This window comes from Rhinoderma darwinii, chromosome 11, assembly GCF_050947455.1.
Source record: "Rhinoderma darwinii isolate aRhiDar2 chromosome 11, aRhiDar2.hap1, whole genome shotgun sequence".
Taxonomy (NCBI): Eukaryota; Metazoa; Chordata; class Amphibia; order Anura; family Rhinodermatidae; genus Rhinoderma; species Rhinoderma darwinii.
The window spans coordinates 49995041-50019034 of record NC_134697.1 but is presented as its reverse complement, the minus strand read 5'-3'; the positions used below and the strand labels follow the sequence as shown (position 1 = coordinate 50019034).

Genomic DNA, 23994 nt, shown 5'->3' with positions numbered 1-23994 from the left:
TTCATTGTAGGATAATCATTCACTGTGATACTCAACATTACCTTGCTTCATGTCACTCATGTTTGTGCAGCCAGACGTTTCCTCAAGTCTTCCTCATTGTTAGTGATCTTATTCAATATATGATGGCAATATAGGGTGAGTTATGTGGTATACTGTATGTCTCGAACTCAACAAAACGTTAGGCGCACAGGATTCAGTAGAGTTAAACGAGAAAGCCGTACTATTCATCTTAACCAATAGTGGTAACCCAAAACTTCTCAACAGGAACTTGTTCCTTATTCAGCATCAGTAGCCATAGGAAAAATAAGAGAAAAACAGAATATATTTAAACCCACAAGCTGGCCATACACTAGTTATTCAATGGCTGAAAAGAGCGTTTTAGACTGTTTCCTGACGACTGTCGGTGGGTTTTTTGTGACACGAACTTGAGAGACACCAGCAAAGTTAATCTGCCATGTTGGATTTTTAGGGTCGTCTTTGGGCTCATCCTTAGTAAAGTTGTCAGTGCCAAATGACAGATCTGCATTACATCAATAAAAGCCCAAACTAGGTCACAGATCAAGGCATATCTTGATCGCCGATTTTGTCGTTTTACCTCTGTGCTACCTTTACACTGCTAGTATTTCCTGTTACTCACAAACAAATAATAGTCCTGGTTATTTTTAAGTGGATGTTTTTTCAAGTATATGATCATGTTTGGTTTCTTCTAGTGACATTTTATCTTGTGGTTTCTTTTTTACTATTACATTTTTCTGCAGGCTACAGACATTTACAACTTCGCAACTTACATAATGAGTCTTTGGAAATCTCCACTCTGTTCATTAATAGCAGAAGGATGGAAGAAATCCCAAGCGGTAGTTTGCCAGCATCTTTGGTAGGTAAAATATGTGCGTGTTTTTTAACTATTAAGTGCCATCAGCTCCTAGAGAAACGTTTTTCATATGGTCACCAGATAAACTTGACCACTCATTGAGCTTCAGGTTTCTCAGTGAGGGTATGTTCACACGGCCAAATTTCAGACGTATACGAGGCGTATTATGCCTCGTTTTACGTCTGAAAATACGGCTCCAATACGTCGGCAAACATCTGCCCATTCATTTGAATGGGTTTGCCGACGTACTGTGCAGACGACCTGTTATTTACGCGTCGTCGTTTGACAGCTGTCAAACGACGACTCGTAAAAATACAGCCTCGTCAAAAGAAGTGCAGGACACTTCTTTGGACGTTTTTGGAGCTGTTTTCTCATAGGCTCCAATGAAAACAGCTCCAAAAACGGACGTAAAAAACGCCGCGAAAACGGCGCGAAAAACGCCGCGAAAAATGCGAGTTGGTAAAAAAACGTCTGAAAAGCAGGGTCTGTTTTCCCTTGCAAACAGCTCTGGATTTTCAGACGTTTTGGTTGACTACGTGTGAACATACCCTGAAGGTGTTTTAATGAGTTCTGTGGTTGTATCCCTCCATCTTGTTGTTGGTTTACCCTTCCTACTTTTTTCTCTTTAGCGCTTCCAACAATAATTGTATTCCCCATTGAGTCTGCTCTTTTTATATAATATGTCCAAAATGAGATTAATTTAATAACAAGCATACAGTTTGATATATTATAAGTCATGTTGACTCTAATGGCCACTGGAAAAGGAAAAATTAGACATATGAACTTTTATCTACGTTGTAATTCTGCACTCTTCTACACTCATTCACACGTTCTACACTCTTTCCATTAGTGTACTACTACCTCATATAGTATTGGTGTTTTGAGGTACTATTCGTATGTACTGTATAACAAAATATATGGCACTATTGAAGTTTACGGAAAAATAATTATGGTAAAGACCATTACTTACATAGAAATGTTTAGCAGATGGCATCTAAAATTAACATCATTATTGATACTTATGTAGAATGGCCAAATTTTAAAGGTGGATTAGAGAGCCAGCTGATCACTGCGGGTCCTGCTTCAGAAACCCACCGTGACCAAATATGAGACCTGCTCTAACTCATAGAGGGAATCCTGAGCGGGGGGACCCCCTCTATTTACCCCACTAGGGCATATGGAAATGGGTTGTCTTCAGCTGACAACCCCTTTAATAGGAATTAGCATTTTAACTTTTTTTCTTTTTTATCAGATTTGTTAATTATATCTTTTTTTGTAAAGGTTTTTAGCTCAGAAGAAAGAAGGGCAGCATCGACGTTTAAAGTCACAGTACATGGAATTCCTGGTCCAGAACCCTTCTCTATATTCAGTATCAATGGTGGCACAACAACAAAACAACTACTAGATCAAGTAAGTTTACATTTTTATAATTCAATATTCGGCGAGTCACAATCAGAGGGACAGAGTATGCTGTGTCTTTTATCTGACAACATTGCAAACCATAATCGGTGCTTAAATAATATAGCCATATAGTAACCGTCTTGAGATAAACCTGTTCCTGTTACTAAAAATGGTGGTAATCATGAATGTTGTCTTAAACTCTTCATGTATAAAATACAGCGAGACATGACCCTTAAAGGGTACTTTTATTGTAATCATTCTCAGAGCTAATAAAATCTCTGAGAACCATAGTTGTTAAGCATCCTCTAGATCCTAGGCAGGACACCAGTAGATCGAGATCTACTGCTAGATCTTTGACAAGTCTTGAGCAGATCAGCAATGCCTTAGTTCAATGAGGGAACTAAAGTCCACAGTTTTGGAGTAAATCATCAGTAATTGGTATCACCATAGTCCACAGGAAACCTCTGTTTGTTACCATTCTGACTGACCAATCTTTCCTCCTTAGTTCTTCTTTCAAAATATGCTGCTTCTGCTCTTTTTTCATTTTATTGTTTTTAAAGGAAAGATTTTCTCATTTACAATGTGAGTAAGACATGTATGTTGTATACAGTGTATGGCCTAAACATGATTCTGTGTGAAAAGACATTTATAGCACAGTAGATCCTATGAGCCTTCTGTATTATTACAGTAGATCTCTGCCTCACCATGTTTGCCTTCCCCTTCTCTAGAAGTTGCCATGGATTTAGTTGGATTTGCTGACAGTCTAATATCCATGTGTTGAGCAATAGACACTTTATTGTCAGTAAACTCGCCAGAGTTGGCTGCATCTGCCAAATCATTTCTAATGTCTGTGGAAACTTCAAAGCTTAATGAGGAGTATTTGAGGAGATATTATCAGTCTAACAAAACCCCTATCCATATTCCACCGCTAGTTCAAGACTGGGGTCCCTCTTCAGAACAGTTTCTAGCTTCATTGTTGGAGCCTCCCTGTCCTGTTCTTTCCCAGGCTCGTATTTGAATTATAGTCTGTGACCACCACAGTTATGTCTGTTAGCCCCTACGTTTTCAACCTGTGGCACTGGAGTACATGCCATGTCTCTAAGGGGTATACGTACTGTCTTTATGCCGTGCATCTAATAGGTGAGGCACTGTGTATGGTCATAGCCTTGAGGGTAATGTCAGTAATTTATTTGAGTAGGGAAAACTTTGCTTAGAAATGTTGAGAGACACTGTGTTAAAGGACTAGACTCTGTGGTCACTGAGACCGGAAGTGATGTCATATGACTGACATATGTAAACCGGACGACATCATAAGTAGCAGGAGGTGGTATCACACAGGCGTCATTACTGCAATCAGGTTACATGGCATATTGCATCTGTTATACAAGTCATATGCGTCTGTCTTAAAGGGGTTTTCCAGCCAATAAAAATGTATGGCCTATCCTCCGGATAGGCCATCAATCGCTGAGGGGGCGGGGTCCGACTCCCGGGACACCCGCTGATCAGCTATTTTGAAGGGGGGTGCAGTGCTCATACGAGCGCTGCTTCCCCTTCATTTCTACTTGCTCACTGTGAATCTTCGACACGCATCTAGTGGTGATCCACATGTATTGCAGCCTTTTCTCCCATATAAGTGAATTGAAGAAAAGGCTGCAATACCTGTGGATCGCCACTAAATGTGTGTAAAAGATTCACAGTGAGCAAGAAGAACTGAAGGGGAAGCAGTGCTCATATGAGCGCTGCACCCCCTTCAAAACAGCTGATCAGCGGGTGTTCTGGGAGTCGGACCCCGGCCCATCAGCTATTGATGGCCTATCAGGATAGGCCATCCATTTTTGTTGGCTGGAAAACCCTTTAATGATCTAACAGAAACTTCTAATGAACTATTGTTGTTGTCATTCCTTCTTGTGTGAATTAGCTTGGTTACTTTATTGATGTTAGCTACAGAGGATAAATGAAGAATGTCTCCACCTTGATTCAGGATTGTGACTTTTTTGGATCATTTTGCCTATTACATGCAGTGGTTTTATATTGTATTCTGTGCTGTTGCTGGATATTTCTTTGTGAGCCCTCTGTGCTCAGTAGCAACAGTATAGTCATGAATTAAACATTATAATATCTGTAGTGAATGACTTATTAGTGGCCGCTGATTGAGATTTGGAAATGATAAAATAATAAGAATAATCGAGTATTACTTGGATCTGTATCTTTAATGTTCTGTTACAGCACCACCCTTGCAACATTTACATTTTAAAGGGGTTGTCCCGTTTCAGCAAATTTATGTTATTTTTTGTATAATTAAAAGTTAGACAATTTTCCAATATACTTTCTGAATGAATTCCTCACGGTTTTCAAGATCTCTGCCTGGGGTTATTTAGTAGGAACCTTCTTTGTTTACGTCCATGGTCATGTGATGGACACACAGGTGCTGATGATTACAAGACACCGCTCTGATACACATACTGTAACGATCCCAGCACCTGTGTGTCCATCACATGGATAGAATTTTAGACACTGGAAGTAAACAATGAATATTCCTACTGAATAACAACAAGCAGAGATCTTGAAAACAGTGCGGTATGAAGAATACAGAAAGCATATTGGAAAATTGCATAACTTACAAAATCATTTTCTGAAACCAGGAAAAACCCTTTAGGGATAAAATCTCTCCAACACTCTGCTTGGCTTTGTTGTCATGACACATTGGCTGCAGAGACTGGGGTGAAATACCTGATACAGGCAGGACAGTAACGCTTCTGGGTCAGGTGAGCAGCGGTATCTCCGTTAACTAGAACCAAAAGTACAACTGGATCTTTTTATAGCTATAATCTCTCAGTATATTAAACGTAATCTTTGCTATGTCAAAAATGGAAAGTTTTCACGTGCTTTAGGATAAAAGGATGTCCAGTGTGTAATACCTCAAGCATTCTTGATGGTCCTGCCAAAGACTTCATGCTTGTGGCAGTCGCCTTGGCAGGGGTAACATGAAGTCGAAGCAATGAGAAGGGCTAACCCTTTCACATACACCACGCGGAAACTTTTTTTATATTTCCATTTTGCGACCTACCTGCCTTGTATTAGTCATTTTCATGTCATGCAGAGTAAATTCTCTGTCGTGTCTATGACCGGCTTTACTGTATGTGAGATTTACCAGGATTTAGACAAAGTTTCCGTGTCTTGAAATTGTTACAATAATCACCACAGAGTAAAATCACTTGTGAGGCTCATTTTGTGCGTCAATTTGTCCTATTGTTTCTATGTCTCTTTTTACCTTATATAGTCAAGCCCCACATTGTGTGCAGTCTGTGAACTTCTGTCCTACCCTTTATCATGTTACACCCTCGTGAGATAATGAAAGCCTCATGAGATATTTACATTATTACTAGTAACATGTGCTGATTATAATGGCAACTCGGTGGAATGAGACATAAGTACAAAAATGATGTAGCCGCTTTATGAAGTGAACTGGAACGACATGTACCTGTTGAAAGCTCAGCTCTATACAGTCAGTAGGATTCACGGCACCCGGCGCCCGTCACACCATCACTTCTTCCTGCGGGGATCTGCTGATCAGGTCAAATATTTAGAATGGAAATAGCAGCTGTCCTATTACGTTTCGGTCACTCCAGTTGTTATTCGGTTAATAACAATATAAGATAATCGCTGGTCATGTAATATCTTGATATTTTCTGTACTGTTTAGACAATTGCCTAATATTTTCTGTAATGTGCCTTCACACCAAACTTCCTTACTCTTCAAATATTTGAATTTTATTCCATAATCCCGCAGAAATAGTTAATACTTTTTGTCGTATTCCAGTAAAGAAAAAAGAGCTTTCCGGGATTTTACATTGATAACCTATTCTTAGAATAAGCCATTAAAGATCAATGTGTGATCAGTGGGGGTTCCCAGGAATCGGCAGAACAAAGCCACTTTACTGCAGTTGCTGAAACAGCACCGTCTTTATATATCTACGGCTGTGGTACTGCAACTCAGCCGCTGTGTCAGGTACTGTAGTGAAGGATCCATGGCACTCTAGTGAGCACTGTTGCCCCTTTGTTCTGTTGATAGATTGGGGTGGGTACAGTGGCTTGGACCCAACCAATCACACATTGGCTATCAATGTTAAATTCTGGACAACCCGAACTGGTAGAATATGTTAACCACACGGTATCGTTGGAACACCGGATATATTTGAAACGTGGGGCAATGCACAAGTATGATAAACAATGGGGCAAATGGGTACACAGTTATGGAGCGGCAGGGCAGTAGGGGACTTCTTAAGGTGATTTGGCCAATGCATTTTCTCTATTTCCTTTCTATTTTTAGTTTCTTTCCACTAAGTAGACTGGATGGAAGAGCTAGGGAAAGAAGGAGGTACTGCGGGGGGGGGGGGGGGGGGGGGAGTTCAATTTAAATCTAATGGATATTCTGTAACAAACATGAAAATGTATTCTTCTCTGGTATGCAAAAGATGTATAATGTACGATGTTTGTTCAATAAAAACTTGTTTGATTTAAAAAAAAAAATAATTCTGGATAACCCCTATTAAACTAGTATACCAATCTGTATAGTGTGAAGTGAGTTAAAGGGGTTATCCAGGATTAGAAAAACATGGCTGCTGAATTTCAGACACAGAGCCACACCTGTTCATGGGTTGTGTCTTTTATTGCAGCTCAGCTGCATTGACGTAAATGGGGTTTAGCTGCAATAGCATACACAACCTATTGACAGATATGGTGCTGTTTTTGGAAGACTGCAGCCCTGTTTTTGTACTCCTGGACAGCCCCTTCAAGTGAAGTATTTTTGTGTTATAAGTACTACTATGATGGTCAGAGAATTTTCCTTCCAAGATGTTCTTTTAGTACAGAATATTATTTAAAAAAAGACAGGATTTTTGTTTTTCATTATTTTTATCAGGGATGATTAAAGAGACCAGTCACCTTATCTTAAGGGAGTGCTTGTCTAAGAAATGCTATAAATGAACAGGTCTGACATAAAATATTGTGAATTAACAACACTGTTTTTTATGGTTTGTGCACAGATTTTGGCTACTAAAACTGGACATGAAGTAAGCAAGGATTATTTCTTGATGGAAGAAAAGTGTTTTATATCAAAAGATAAAAATGAATGCAAGAAACTGCCATTTCAAAGGGTGCTGGGCCCAGAAGAAGACATTCTGCAGATTCTGAATAGCTGGTTTCCAGAAGAAGGATATGTGGGAAGAATTATTCTCAAAACTCAGGAAGAAGTATGTTTTCTTAAGAAATGTACTCAGCTGTTTGATTTTTCTACACAAAAAAGATAGTTTATCCATAAAATGTTCTTAAAAATAGCATGTAATCACATGAGAGATAAGAGTCTGGCTCAGAGAGGTGTAGAAGGAATAAAGGGAAGATCAAATACTGAATGGGGAGTCCTAAGAGAAGTAAATTATGGTAACAAGGAATTCGATTTAAAGGAACACTCCAGGTAAAACTGATACAACTGTCAGCGGGAGGTGCCTGACATGAGGATACGCTCGGATTTTCATTGAATCTCCCGCAGGACACAATACAGATTTATCAATGCATTTTATTTGTTGTAAATACATTTTAAAAATATAAGGTTTGGGCCGAATGCTATATTTATGAGACCCCTGCCCCATTTTTGCCAACTAATTTCAGGGATTTCTGACACTTTTCGAACTAGTCTGAACTGCTGTTGTTTCCTGCCCTAAGACAGATACAGATGTGCCCTGTTGACGAATCTGGCGCAACGTTCGTACGGTGCGCCTGTAATAATACATTTCTCCCAGTGTATCAGTTTTACTTAGAATGTTTTTTATTTTGTTTTTATTTCTTATATTTAAATATTTAAAGTTACTAAGATATTTTTAATAAGTAATGTAACCAGATTATTTGTGAACATGATGGGATGAAATCATTTGTCTGTTTTTAGGGACTTTTCTGTATCTGACATTTCTTTCCCACTCTTCTCATAATCGTTGTTCCTATATTCTTATATCTTCTTAGCTGAAGTCAAATTAGTTGTTTATTGTTTTTTTAGGTTATGATGGGAGAGAGCAGGTATATAAAATGCTGCAGGGAGTCTCAATTCAGTCATAAGGGCGATCATCAAAAATACATGGTCCTCCAGAGCAGGAGCTCCTCTTTCCAGGAGCTCTTCATGCTGGATAAGTGAGGTGGTCCTGAATAGGGGAGTGATCCCCTCTATGATGTCCATCTGTCCTAACAGGGGATAGGTGTTGTCCGGGTGGGACAACTCCTTTTAATGTCAATACTGGTCCTGTGTACCTCAGAAAAGCAAAGACAATGCATGATATGTTTCACTTGTAGCCATTTCTTTGTTCCATGCTGTGTTATATGTTATGTTAATGGAGATTCGCAACACAATTAATATTTTCGTGTTTGTTTCTTTTAGAATTTAAATGACAAAAATGTTTCTGTGGAGGAAAAAGAAGAAAAGGAGCTCCCGGTCATTGCAGATGATGAGAGCTTTTTTGTCCAGGTGCATGATGTTTCTCCAGAACAGCCCCGCACGGTCATACGAGCTTTACGATTCAGTACAGCGCAGGATGTTATTCAGCAGGTAATTGAAAAGTCTCACTTCACAATACAGCACAACACACCAGCCGTCACCTTAACTGCGCTCATCAGCGCTCTGAACCAAACCTAAGAATGGACTTCACCTGTATTGTCATAAAGTACCAGGGCTATAAGCTTGGACTAGGGAAACGGCAATATTTGTTTTCCAGGGGCCCCGCTGAAGGCATCACATCAGTCTGCATGTTTCAGTTTTTCAAATCTCCAGTAGAAATATATAGGGAGGAATTTATGAAGACTGGCATTTCATACGCCATGACATGCGCCAAATTTATTAGAAGGCGTATGCCTTAATAAATATGATGCACCTCAGACAGACAGGTGTAGATTTGCGCCATTTTCTATCTTTAGAAATAATAAGGCCTCATGCACACGACCGTAGTCATGTGCACAGCCGTGATTTTCGGGTTGGCCGGGGACAGAGTGTCACCCACAAATTGCAGGCCGTGCACATGGCCCCTGGACATTATTCGCCATGAGCCTGGACCATGGTCGTGTGCATGGCCCCGTAGGAATGAATGGGGAAGCAATTCTCCTGTGGATTTTCGGGGGAATCGTGGCCGCAAAAGCACGTTCGTGTGCTTGGGGCTTAAATCTGTTAACTTGCTGGCCATGCCCCCATTCACTTTTCTCACCATTTTTCTAGTGGCAAGAGGAGAGAAAATTTTCAAAGTTAAGTGCAGATAGGCATGTGCCAAAATGTGCACTTTTATGCCAGGAAAGAGACATAATCCTGTTAATAAATTCCTGCTATTGTTTGTCTATAGAACCCCCAAAAGCCTGATTGGTTGCATGTAGCAGAGGCTGAGTTGCCAACATACAGACAACACCCCAAAGTAGGATATAGCAAAGTATTTTAGTTTTCAATTCGCCTGCAGTGCCACCACAGGGTACTTAAAGCATTACATGGTGCCTATAGAAATCAATGGGCTTTCTGTGTAATGCATGAATATGCTGGATCCACTAAGGAGGGAGATACCCCTTTGTAGCTGCTCTGGCAGATTCATGTCGGTCCTGAAAGAAAGATCCCCCTCTATTAACTCAGAATGCCCTAATAGGGTATATGAAAAGGTGTTTATTAGACCAGACCACCCCTTTAAGTACAGTACTATTTGGTGGCATGCAGTGTATTGACTTCATTTACACAGCCTGTCTAATGCTATGGATAAACTGTTATGTGATAAGTTAACAGGATTACATTCATTTATATTATTCTCACAGGCCCTCAGCAAAGCTAAATATTCATACAGCATTCTCAACCATCCTAATCCAAGTGACTATGTGCTACTGGAGGAAGTCGCTAAAGACTCGTCAAACAAGAAGTCGTCCACCCTAAAAACCTCTCACAGGGTCCTTTCTGACCAGGAGTGCGTTTTCCAGGCGCAAAGCAAATGGAAAGGAGCAGGGAAATTTATCCTTAAATTAAAGGAGCAGGTCCAGGTACAGTAACCTTCAGATGCCATGTGGCAGTGTCTGTCTGTGATGCCCTCCTTTAGGCATTGGGTGAAGATTGCTGAAATGTTAACACCTTCTTAGATTTCAGAGAGGATGTCTGTATTATTTCCGGTCGGGCATCTTTTACGGGATTAGATGACTGCTTTGCAGACAAGTACATTTCATGCTCAACCTGCCAGGCACCTGCTCTGCCTTATCACGCCTGTCTCTTTTCTTTGAAGATAGTATTACTCTGTCAAATAGAACTTTGTAAAGGTTAAAATGTGAATCTGTGTCACGGTGACCAAAATAGCTTGGTTATTTTACAACTGGATACACGTCAGCTATGCTCTTCCCGTATATTATCATAATGACCTAACACTCCCACGGAATAACAAACTAAGGCCTCATGCACACGACCGTAAAAACTCCCGTTATTACGGGTCGTAATCACGACCCGTAATAACGGGCTCATAGACTTCTATTGGCGACGGGTGCCTTCCCGTTTTCTCACGGGAAGGTGCCCGTGCCGTTGAAAAAGATAGAACATGTCCTATTTCAGGCCGTAATAACGGCACGGACAGTCCATAGAAGTCTATGGAGCTCTCGTAATGACGGGTGGCTACATGTGTGCACCCGTCATTACGGCAGCGTTGCTAAGCGACGTCAGTAAATAGTCACTGTCCAGGGAGCTGAAAGAGTTAACTGATCGGCAGTAACTCTTTCAGCACCCTGGACAGTGACTACCGATCAGTATAAACCTGTAAAAAATAAAAAACGTTCATACTTACCGATAACTTCCTGCTTCCTCCAGTCCGGTCTCCCGCCCGTTGCCTTGGTGACGCGTCCCTCTCGACATCCGGGCCGACGTCCTGGATGACGTTTCAGGCCATGTGACCGCTGCAGCCAATCACAGGTCAATCACAGGCTGCAGCGGTCACATGGACTGCCGCGTCATCCAGGGATGTCGGGCTGGATGTGAAGAGAGGGACACGTCACCAAGACAACGGCCGGGTAAGTATGAATTTCTTTAACTTTTATTACAGAAAAGGCTGTCTCTTCTCTCTATCCTGCACTGATAGAGAGAAGGGGCTGCCGATTAGTGCAGTGCTATTTTGCCGCCAAAAACGTGCTCGTAAATACGGGTGGAATACGTGTGACACCGGACCCATATTTACGGGCACGGGTTCGTAAATACTGGTGCAAAACGGGTGGAATACGTGTGACACCGAACCCGTATTTACGCCAGTATTTACGGGTGGGAAAAAATACGGTCGTGTGCATGAGGCCTTAGGCTCAGTTCACATCTTGTTTTTACTCTATGTCTAACATGCACGTTTTGACATGAAAAAAGTGACGAAACGTGTACATTGATTTCTATGGACACCCTAATTTTTTGTGTACGTTTTCTTCACTTTTTTTTTTTTCAACGTAGTCTATTACTCTTTTCAGCGCTTTTCCTAAACATATGCCACACGTATACGTTTTTATTTGTATTGAAGTCAATGATAACAGATACGGATAACGTATGCAATCTTGACCTCGAAGTTTGCATATGTAAAAGCGTATATGTTTTTATAACCCTATAAGGGAAATTACCCAGATTCTGAGATAAACCAATGCCGCCACTTGCAAAGCCCTTCAGTACTGGCGCTAGAAGTCACTGCAGTCACTCCCTACTTCTTCCTTGATGTTTTGACTTTACAAATATTTATTGATTTGGCTCAAGAACAAAAAACGTATACGTTTTTAGAAGTAACGAACGAATGAACGAACGCAAACATATAAAAACATATACCACATAAATAGTAAGTGTATGTTACAAATTCATACGTTTTTTAACATATACGCCGGCGCATACTACAAACGTGTTAACAAAACTAGGCGTGAACGGAGCCTAAAAGAACATAAAAAATTTAATATATTATAATATTAATAATAAAAGCTCCTGTAAGCTTTTCATCAGTGGATATCCACATAACCAGATGGTACGTGGATTAGAAAATCGCCTGGGAAAGGTATTATCTCTACAGATACAGCCAGATAGAAACCGTAGCAATTGTAAATTCAGCGCTACCTACAACGGTTCCGCATGAAGTGTTGCACCTCAAGGGATTTACAATCCAGCGGAGTAAAGAATGTAGATAGGCCGTTAACCTGGCACAAGGGGAACGGAAACCTTGATAAGGTGAATGTACGTCTCATACACAGATGTTTCTCTGCAGGCAGCAAGAGATGATAAGAGAAAAGGAATCTCTATTGCCAGTGAACTGAAGAAACTAGCAAAATCAAGCAGACAGTCTCGGAACTTCACACTGTCACCTCAGATCATGTCACCAGAAGGTACCCAGAATAGAGATGAAAAACCTGCATGCAGTTTGTCCTTCAATGACATCAGTGAATAGCAGCTATATTTGTGTGCGTCCTATTCCATGGTATGGGTGAGTTACCGGTTTACTTCTGTTAGTAGTCATCTTCTCAAATATTAACTAACTAGTCAAGAAAATGTTCACTATTGTTTGGTTAAGAACACAACTTTTTAAAGTAACACTCATCTGCCTTACTAACATATAACCCGTGCCACATCATCACATAAATAAATATATATATTACTTTACAGGCATGAACTATACCCTGATGCATCATAAAAGCCGGTCTGGTAGGTCTATGCTACCTCATCTCAGCATATGATAGAGGGGGAGAATGCGGAGCTCGGGATATATCGTTTTCTACTATTTAATTTAGTATTTCATTTAAAAAGCTGTTTAAAGACGACCTGTCACTAGGTCATATAAGTTGAACTGGTTTACTGACCTGAATATCGCTGTCTCCCTGATTCCAGCGCTGCTTTGTTTTCCTGTTGTGGCCCACTGTTGTATTGGCTCTCTCACTACTAATTTGCTGTAGTTAGCCAACAGGGCGTGGACTACCCTCAAACCACCTTGCACCGATTGATCAGCATCAGAGGCAGGGAAGCTAGCTCCACCCTCTTTGCTAACTACAGCAGATTAGTATATATGGAGCCAACACAACAGTCGGCCACATCTCAGGGTGGTGGGTGGGGTTTGGGAGAGGATAACAATAAAAAGCGCTAGAATCAGGGAGACAGTGCTATTCAGGTCAGATAACCAATTCAACTTATATGACGGGTGACAGATCCTTTTTAAAATGCTGCCAGAACTCAGAGAGGTCCTCACCCACTCACAGTGTTTGACCGCGCTGCATGTATACAGACTTATACAAGAAAATCTGCCAAGCACTGTGTGGGCGGGGTCATCAGGACTCACAGGCTTTCTCTGAGTTCTGGCAGCATTTACACATCTTTTTACATGAAATATTAAATTATAGAAAACTATATCTCAGTATCTCCAACTCTATTCTTTGCTGCCCTCAGGGGAGTATAAGGAACTTCCTTAAATGTGGTCTGTCCTCCATAGAGGATAATGGCTAAAATGTCACAAACAAATAGCACTGACCTTTCTAGAGGGTTGATCATCATGAATGTTACAGTTTGTGTGTCACTTGTGCCAGTCATGATTAAAATAATGTACAATGTAAATACCACATATGAAAGGTTATGCCCATCACACTGCTTGGAAATTTCCTGCACAAGGAATAAATACATTAGTTAGCATTATGCTTCATAGCCCATCAGTCTCATATACCTCATACAGACAAGAACCATTATACAGCAGTAAGGAGCATTGTAGCTGAGAATCCAGCACTGGGGTGAGACAGTAAGGCCCTGTTAACACAGTTTTTGGTGTGTTTTTTGACGAGGAAACGGCGTCTGAAACATGCCAAAAACAGTCCAAATTGCCTCCCGTGAGCGGAAAGGAGGCGCCATGCCCTGTTTTCGGGCGTTTCCGGCTCTGAGCTCCCATTGACAATCAGCAGAGAAAGCGTTTTTTGCCACGGCACTCAACGGCTGCAGCAAAAAAACGCAGCCAAGAGTCTGCAGGTGGGTCAAAATCTGCCTCAAAATTCCTGATTTAATTTAGTCAGAATTTTCCACCTGCCAAAAACTCTGCGTGAACAGGGCCTAACACTTACCTGTTCTACAGATTCTAGGAGTAAATTCTGAGTGAATAAACAGGAGGGAGGAGGAAAGCAGCCTAAAACATATTACAAAGTTTCTTACATTTGCTTGTAATATTGATTTATGTAAAGTTATTTATAACCGGAGGTTCGTGTTGCCATTCTTTACAGAGCCTCGCTCATGAACTGCGTGGTGTCAAAAAACAAAAATGTCTTTCCTTACTTCTAAGCATGGGCAGGGTCCATTTTGTCAGACCCCAACAATCACATTGAGGGCACATCACGTTAAAAATTGCATCAATGACTGTCATGGGAAACCCACAAACAAACCAGCTTTGCCTTTAAATGCATGAATAGAATGTTACAATAATATATAATAGTATGGTCTCAACTAATCCTGGAAACTTGGTTGGCATGAGGCTTGGATGGCAGTAGCTGCATGAAATAGGCTCCCATGCTGCATATTGTCCATTCTCTCTCTATATATATTTCAATGAATACATTTTATTATGTTCGACATATCCCGAGATCAGGCAGTGGTCTCAAGTATGATAAACGGAGGTTGCAATATGATGGCACATAATGAGAATAATTAGCATTGATCTCTTGAGAAAATGCCTTTTTTAGAAGATCTTCTTTATAGTAGTCATAACTCTTTCAACTGTCCTAAAAGTGACTACTATAAAGAATAATTTTCTAAAGAGTGTTTTTCTTAAGAGATCATGGACTAGACCAATACTGGTTATGTCAACCAGTCTAGTGGATTTAGGCCGGGTTCCCACATAGCGATTTACAGTAGCAGCAAAGTGGATGAGATTTAGAAAATCTCAGGCCCACGCTGCGGAAAAAAACCGCAGCGTAAACGTTAATAAATTGACCTGCGGTGCAGAACATCTCTATTTATGCTGCGTTTTTGTTGATTTTCCGTTGCAGGTTCTCTCCATTGAATTTAATGGGGATGCAAAACCCGCAACAGAAAGCTAAGTGTTACGACTTTTGCGGTACAACTCTGGGAAAAAAATAAATCATACTTTCCCGGAACGCTCTCCTCCTTCCTGCAGTACGGCCACCTGGGATAACGTTGCATCCCATGTGACCGCTGCAGCCAATCACAGGCTGCAGTCACATGGCCTGCAACATCATCGTAGGAGGCCGGACTACGAGCAGAGAAGATAGAGGGAGGAAGTATGAGCACTTTTTTCCGCAGCGGAAATTACGTTCGAAAAAATTCACCACAATATGGTACAGCGGTTTCCAGGTCAGATACGCGGTGTGATTTTTATGCAGAGTATACGACCCATGGTAACCCGGCCTTAGGGATCCATGAAACACGGTTTTAACATGGCTGCCTTCACTCCCATACTTAACATATTTTATAGACCTTGCCTGTTCATCTGGCAACTGAGGAAAAATACTACAGGGGCAAAAATGGTCTCTGTACACAACGAGGTGGTCTAGACGTGCAAGGATTATGGGATTTTCTGATGCATCATCTTAAAATGTCGCTACGTCTGTGATCAATTTTATTGGAGAAGGTGGAATAGGAAAGACGGTCAGTCATGCACAGAGGTCTCCCTTCATATCAGTGGTCTCCAACCTGTGGCTCTCCAGTTGTTGGAAAACTACAAATCCCAACATGCACTGACAGACAGCAGTTGTCAGGGCATGCTGAGAGTTGTAGTTTTGAAACAACTGGAGAGCTACTGCTTTATGTAAATGTGTTTTAGAAGGTCACCTACTTCTAATATTACATATTGTGGTTTTACAGCACAGTTTGTTTCTTTGATGCAGGAAAGTCTGCCATGCTGCACAAATCCATCTAGCTGAACGTTTACGTTTATTTTTCAGGTGGCTGTATATGCTCTGAAATAGTGAGAAGAAAAGCAGAAGAAATAGCTTCAGCAGGGGGCAAACAAGCCAGCGGACATCTTTCCTGCTGTCTGAGATTACCTGCACCTTGGTATTTTCAGTTACTCAAAAATTGGAAACTGCCAAAATGACACGAGTGATACAAATCTAGTGGAATTCACGTGAATACGTTGCCTTTCCTGGTTATCACAGCGGATTTCCTATGGCGCTCATTGCATAGCAGGAGCGGAGTAAAGGTTGGAGAATAGTGTATCAGGAGCACAGGCGTTTGGACCTGAATGTGAAGCGTGGTGGAAGGAAAGGACACAGGGACTCGCTCTATAAGAGAGGAGGTGAAGTCTGTGAACATGTCACTTAAGGGCATTGCTAAGAAATATTTGCCGGGGATGTATTTTACTGTACATTTAAACCCTAGTGAAATGGCAGCACAGATGGAATGATCCACAATAGAGTCTTAAATGGAAGCGCTGTAGGAGATTGGAGGGGGGGGGGTATTTTACAGAAGAGCAGCGTCATATTCTGGCGAGTTCTGTAAAGCAGACGCTCTTCACCGTATTGTTGTGTCCAGGTTTCCTGCAGTGTTACATTCTTATTTAATAGTTGTGTTTATACATCTTTTCTATGAATATGTAGCACCTTATGAATTTAGTACTTGGCAGTGTAAAACACTACTTTTTATTTAAGATGTATGTTTTATTTGATTATTTTTATGCCGTACTCACTAAATGGCTTAATCCAATGTACAGGCAACAGCATGGACTACAACAATGACCCGCTCCTAGTTTTTTGCATTGTTGGCACAGTTGCCACTTACCACAGATACTTTACATTGTTTAGTGCCTTTAAGTATCTTTTTAAAATATCTTACAGATAACTTGTATCTACTGAAATATACATTACTAGAGGGCAACGCATTGTAGAGGAACAACATCTCCCCCATAATCCTATTCTGCTGTACACTCTTAGTAAAGCCTTACTCGTAGTGGAGCTCAATATTTAGTCTTTTGTGTGAGCAGTTGTTAAAAGGGAAATTACGTCTATATTGCTATCACAACGTATTTAACTCATATCCTGGTATTTGTATGGCTATCCGTGTTGGTGTACACTTCATTGTCCACACTGAACCTAGCAATGATGATACTTGATAGCAGTACACGGAGGCTGGGCAAGGATCACGTTAGCTTATTATGTGCAAGAAAAGACAAAAGCCTGACCTAAACGTGGCTGTGGATGAGCCTGGCACTCACTACAGACTATCCTACCAGAAGGACTGTTTTAATTTAGAAATAGTTGATACTAAGTTACTAATACGAGGCTTGTATACATTATATAGAGGTCAGCAAACTTTATTACTATTTATTTTTTTATATAGAACCTACAGATAAGGCATATGGACCTAAAAGTAGAGGTCATATGGCATTTTCTTTGATAATGTGTGGGCAGTGCCACATATTTAAGATTGGTAATATTCTATCTGTGGTACCACAACACTTAATTTATCCAAATCTAGTATTCATACAGAACATGGAGCACTACTGGCAGATTGCCTTCCATTGTACAGTATCTTAATGACATAAGCCAGGAGATTGAAATAAATTGGGCAGAGTAGGCACATTAATTGGTAACCTGGATTTCATCACAATCGGATGACGTCCTTAAGTAAATAGTTTGTGTTCTTGTTGGCCATGTCATGAATGAGTGTCATTCTCCTATTCTGCATATTGAGAATTGTGAGCTGAAACAGTTACTGTAGATTGTATAGTTAATGGTATTTACACTAAGTTGGAGTGTAGTGTTTTATGCCAATACTATAAGTTGGCAGACTTCTATGTGATCTAGTACTATTGTACCAGGTGGTTTCTGTAGCTGTTTTGGAGACATTCACACAGTGTAATTGCTTCAGATTTTCTGTCCGGTATGACAGTAGCAGCAAAGTGGATGAGATTTTAAAAATCCCATTCACACACTGCAGAAATTGACCTGCAGTGTAGATTTTTTTTTTTTTTAAACTGCAGCATGTCAATTTATGCTGCAGAATGGTTTCATATTTGTTGCAGACCTTCCGCATGAAGTTCAATGGGGAAGTAAAATTCTACAACAAATAGCAAGTGTTGAGATTGTTGCTGTGGCAAAGTTTAGAATTTGCATTAAAAAAAAAGTTCATACTTACCACTCCTGGAATTCCCATAGTGATGCATCAAACCTCCCCTATCTGGTCTCCGTGCTGCTGGCTTCTCGGGATGATGTTTCATCCCATGTGACTGTTGCAGCCGATCAGATGACCGAAAACGTCATGCCAGGCAGCCGGTAGCACAAACACCATGCCTGGGAAGAGTGATGCGTCACTGTGGTAGAACAGGGGTAGGTCAGTATGGACTTTTTATTATCACTTCATCGGTGATCTGCAGTGGCAAATCTGCCAGAAAGTGAGCACGTGAGACTATTGGCTGGCAGTTCCTGTAGAATCTGGATCGGATTTGCTGCAGTTTTGCGCTGCAAATTCAACCCGTGTGAACATACCTTTAAGAGCACACCGGAAACTTGTACGGTAAAACATTTTGGGAGACTTTTTGTGCTATTTATTTTCTTTAGAACGCTCTTGTAAACCTGCACAATGTTAAACGTGTTCTCTGGAGCAGTTTTTCTTTAGAAACAGAAGTTTTTAAATGGAGTTACAGAATGAGACTAAAAAACACCTTTGTACATCCATAGTGCCGATTCTGCCTGTCTATACTGTACTGAACGTGCTAGTAATGCAAGTAAGCCAGTAACCTTATAGGGCGGTTGTCAACATGTTGGACTGATCACAGGTTACCTGTCATGTTAAGACCTTTAGCCTCCCACTCTGTACATCACACATGAAGTTAGTTATCAGCACTTTTCTCCCTTGCAGTGCTTGTTTTCACCCCTATTTCTGGAGAAATGTAATGCTTAGGTAGTAGGGGACTAATACAAGCCTTTAGGCATGGAGATGCAGTTTAAAGAGGCTCTGTCACCAGATTTTGCAACCCCTATCTGCTATTGCAGCAGATCGGCGCTGCAATGTAGATTACAGTAACGTTTTTATTTTTAAAAAACGAGCATTTTTGGCCAAGTTATGACCATTTTTGTAATTATGCAAATGAGGCTTGCAAAAGTCCAAGTGGGTGTGTTTAAAAGTAAAAGTCCAAGTGGGCGTGTATTAGGTGCGTACATCGGGGCGTTTTTAATACTTTTACTAGCTGGGCGCTGTGAAGAGAAGTAACATCCTCTTCTCTTCAGAACGCCCAGCTTCTGACAGTGCAGATCTGTGACGTCACTCACAGGTCCTGCATCGTGACGGCCACATCGGCAGCAGAGGCTACAGTTGATTCTGCAGCAGCATCAGCGTTTGCAGGTAAGATCGACTTACCTGCAAACGCTGATGCTGCTGCAGAATCAACTGTAGCCTCTGGTGCCGATGTGGCCGTCGCGATGCAGGACCTGTGAGTGACGTCACAGATCTGCACTGTCACAAGCTGGGCGTTCTGAAGAGAAGAGGATGTTACTTCTCATCAGAGCGCCCAGCTAGTGAAAGTATTAAAAACGCCCCGATGTACGCACATAATACACACCCACTTGGACTTTTACTTTTAAACACACCCACTTGGACTTTTGCAAGCCTCATTTGCATAACTACAAAAATGGTCATAACTTGGCCAAAAATGCTAGTTTTTTTAAAATAAAAACGTTACTGTAATCTACATTGCAGCGCCTATCTGCTGCAATAGCAGATAGGGGCTGCAAAATCTGGTGACAGAGCCTCTTTAATGTATAGAAAATTAAACTTCTTGGGACCACTTTTGTACATGTACAAAAGTGGTCCCAATACAGAACATGAACTAACAACCTGCAGGTAGAAGAGAAATAAACATGGATTCTGTATAGATATGTAATACTTATTAAACTAGGTTTATGTAGTTGCTGTATAGTTAGATTTAGGTCAGCAAGTAAAGCCCAATGTTATGAAATGGATATCACTTCTCAGACATGAACACTGGTAATGGTGATCAATGATCTGCCAGCCCCTGAACGGTTTTCATGCCTTGTTCAGCAGCAGTGTTATAGTGAATTGTGAGAAGTGCCCAGCAGGGCAACTCGTATGTACAGGGCACTAAAGTATTTCAATGTTTGTAATAATTGTGATTTCTGGTATTTGGTCTTGAATGTGCCTAATTTATGCATGCTATGACGTGAGTGACAGTGTCATGACCTTTTTGTGCCAGTTTTGAAAAGTGTGGATTTTGTAAAACTACTTCTTCCATTTGGACTACTTAATATATACAGACTTGAAACCCTGTTGTATTTGTATATGTTGAGAATAAAGACGACTTGCTTCATGACTGTCAGTAAGGATTCTTTAAGGTCACTATGGCTGTAGCTATTTGAATGTAAAGACAAAGTTGATTTAAAAACACCTTTATTGATCACAGATTGTTTTCTGTGTCACACCTGGAGCTCTGTATATACAAAAGGCACAGAAAAATACAATCAATAAATATCTGTAAGTCCTTAAGATGTTCTTTATGAATGGTCTTTTTTACTTTATATGTCTCACCACCATCATGAATTGAAATCTTTTACTTGTGATGCAAAATCCAGCTCGTCCGCCGGTACGTTGCGCAGCTGCGCCTCCACCATCTCCTGCAGGTCTTCACTCAGCTCACGTGTTCTACCTTTGAACTGCAACACAAAACCGCAGATAATTAGACATTTCCATCGCTCGAGGCCCTCACTGAACAGGCCGAGGTGAGTTCCACTAAGGTCATCCACTAACTACATGTGGCAGCTTTATTTCTTGCAGTGTTCTAGGTGTTTGTAAAGTGGCGCAGGACTGATATTTAAACACGCTTATAAAGGCTGCTGAAAACGACCAGTGAGGATATAGATATACATTTTTCTCTCACAGGTGGGAATGGATCAGAGAGAAGGATATCCTTAAAGCTGTATTCATCATTTGGAATGGATTTTAGATCAGTTTCATTCAGATGCAGCTAGCTAGTTACCCCCTCTATCGCTTTACATGTCCTGTCATTGTGAAGCTATACTTTTGGACAGACAGTTGCTCCTCAGCATATGTCATCGACCTCTCCACTTTATCCGGCACTTATTCTAAGCTGGATATCATTGCAGCATTCATACTCTGTGGCTAGTTGTACGTGGCTGACAGAAGTAATAGTAAAATAATCAGCATCAAGTATGAAAACCAATAGATACAAACTGGAGATGTGACCTACAGCAACAAAGCTTTAACTGCAAATGAAAGCAATGTCACCAATAGTAGAGGCATTATCCATAAGAACCAGTTCTCTGTTCAATTGAGGTCAAGATAATCGTGACGGGGTCAGTAAATAAATACCTTAATCTTGGGAACAGTTTCAGGAACTTGTGGATTGAAGTTCATTTCATTCATAGAGTAATCACCAAACAATTCTACAGCAGATCTGCAAAACATGAATACATTGTACTTAGACAGGCATGTGTAATACTAAATAGACTTCAGAACATGGTGACACTTGGGGTCAAATATGTGAATAGAACGGGAGTGGTCTTGTTCTTATCTGGATTTAGCTATAGCAGCGTTAATAACAGGTAAGGTAGGGGACATATGAGACGCAGATGCCATAGGCTCCATCTAGTGCATTTTGTAATTAGCTGCGTTTATTAACATTGTATAATTATATACATTTTTAGCTGGTCCTATAAGGTTTCTAGTTCTTCACTGAAAGATTTTGCTCCATTTGGAAGAATAGTTCTTCTTGATATATTTAAAAAGAATCTTTCCATTACATACAAAAAGCCAACAGACTAAAGACCTACAGCAAGAAAGTTCCCAAGAGCCTCGGGTTCATTTCCTTCTTATTTCTTATGTTTAGTCCCATCAGCGAGTCCCCAAGGAAGAGAACTTAAGCTATAGGCTCTGGGTTTAGGGACCCTATATTAGACTGTGAATTCACCGTCTTCGCACTGCCCTAGAGACAGAAGGGATAAGAAAATAGAGCAAATCTAAAGCAGGACACCCCTTCCCTATTAACACTATAAAATATATGCAGTTTATAAGTATATTTATAATCTCCTAGAATCTCACGGTTTAGTTAAACTCTGACCCCAAAGCCTCCGTTACAGATTCTGTCCGATTTGATGGGATCAATAGCGCTATATGCAGAACTATTCTGGTCGTTAAAATTACACATATCACGATGGAACGGTCAGGTGCCGGTGGTATCTGTAAAATATATTTTTTTTTTCTAAAAAGCAAGTTGGAGGCAGCATGAGGAAAAAAGGCGGGTATGCCGTGTAAAAGCACACAGCGTATCTGCCCCGGTCCCCAACCAAATTGTGGTGCCGTTTTTCGGCCAGAATGTTCGCTGCAAAAAACTACATGAAAAAAATAAAAATCTATACTTACCCGTAGCCATGTTGACGCGTCCCTCTGACGTCCTGCCACCTAGGCTGACGTTTTATCTATCCCATGTGACCGCTGCAGCAGTCACATGGGATGAAACGTCATCCTTGAAAGCCGGGCTGGACGAGGAGCACAGTGTTCCGGGTAAGTATAAAATATTTTTTTTTTTCTGAGTTGCGATTTTTGCAGCTGAATCTGAGCTTTTCCACCGCAAAAATCACAACATCTGCTATTTGTTGTGGGTTTTACCTCCCCATTGAATTCAATGGGAAACACCCACAACAGAAAAGTGATTCTGCGGCATAAATTGACATGGTGTGGATTAAAACAAACGCACCGCATGTCAATTTATGAACGGTTTTCCGGCTGATTTTTTATGAGGCGCCTGGATGAGATTTGTTCAGATCTCAGCCACTACGCTACGACTGTATTATGCTGCAGATATTCTAGAATCAAATACGTTGCGAAAAATCTGCAGTATTTACGCTATGTGTGAACCTGGCCTTATAGTGTGGGTTACATTAGGGGTGGTGGAATTTCTTTTTAAAAAGGTGTCTGTCAGAGGAACAGACATGATGTCTATATATGTAGAATGTCTCTCCCATCAACAATATGGCTGGGTTTTCATGGCAAGCCTCATTTTACCAGAAATAACTAGTGTCATCACAGAGAAATGCTAACTTATTTGTAAAATTATATCCGTTGTTTTTTTTCATATAATCTCTCAAACATAATGGTCATACCTTCTACTTAACGAAGCTCTAAGCGCTGATGAGCCTTCAGAAGGAGCCCCGGCACAGAGGTGAGCGGCAAAAACCCGGACTACAGGGTGATAATGTCTCTGAAAGAGCAAATAGATTCCATTTCTTATTCAGCCAGACAAGTGCATTCAAAGAACATAAAAACAATATTTTCAGCAGGTTCAGGAGCGGTAGAAATATCAATGAGCAGTGAATAGGGTGCAATTCCCAAATCTACAGGTATTACTGGATCTGCTCTCTTTAGCTGCAGTAGTCTTCTGGTAATACCCTGCGGGATGTGGCCAAACTTCAGCCTATCCACCACTTGTCAAGTGGAAAAACCAAATAATCGACTGATTGGTTGCTATTGGCAACAGGCTGGTTTTATCAGATGTTTGGATAGATAAGCCCCAGTCTGTTTTTTTACACCGGCATGGTTCTGCAATCCTTAACAGCATATACAGGAACCTGCAGCTTTAGAGACCAATTCCAACATTACACTAGGGAATTGCTATTTGAGCAATTCTGACACTTAGACTATGTACATCTTTGAAAGTGAAATACATATTTACATAGTGTGTGCGTAACTTTTAAATTCGTTTTTAATAAAAC

General features: G+C 40.7%; 2 protein-coding genes across 6 annotated transcripts in view; one reads left to right on the top strand and one right to left on the bottom strand.

Moving 5' to 3' along the window:
• PLCE1 (phospholipase C epsilon 1) overlaps positions 1–16287 on the top strand; it is a 218087-nt gene extending 201800 nt beyond the window's left edge. For 4 of the 5 annotated variants that reach the window (XM_075841415.1, XM_075841418.1, XM_075841419.1 and 1 more), the window contains 7 exons: positions 759–874; positions 2153–2281; positions 7317–7523; positions 8696–8863; positions 10099–10317; positions 12537–12752; positions 16198–16287. In XM_075841415.1, coding sequence (XP_075697530.1) covers positions 759–874; positions 2153–2281; positions 7317–7523; positions 8696–8863; positions 10099–10317; positions 12537–12716 — 1019 coding nt within the window. In that variant the 3' untranslated portion in view covers positions 12717–12752; positions 16198–16287. The remainder of the gene's footprint in view (positions 1–758; positions 875–2152; positions 2282–7316; positions 7524–8695; positions 8864–10098; positions 10318–12536; positions 12753–16197) is intronic. The other variant, XM_075841416.1, reaches the window with a different exon arrangement.
• Positions 16288–20639: 4352 nt separating this feature from the next.
• NOC3L (NOC3 like DNA replication regulator) overlaps positions 20640–23994 on the bottom strand; it is a 48986-nt gene continuing 45631 nt past the window's right edge. Inside the window, exons 19-21 of the mRNA XM_075841413.1 lie at positions 23386–23483; positions 21596–21680; positions 20640–20919 (exon numbers count right to left, since the gene is read on the bottom strand). Coding sequence (XP_075697528.1) covers positions 20800–20919; positions 21596–21680; positions 23386–23483 — 303 coding nt within the window. The 3' untranslated portion in view covers positions 20640–20799. The remainder of the gene's footprint in view (positions 20920–21595; positions 21681–23385; positions 23484–23994) is intronic.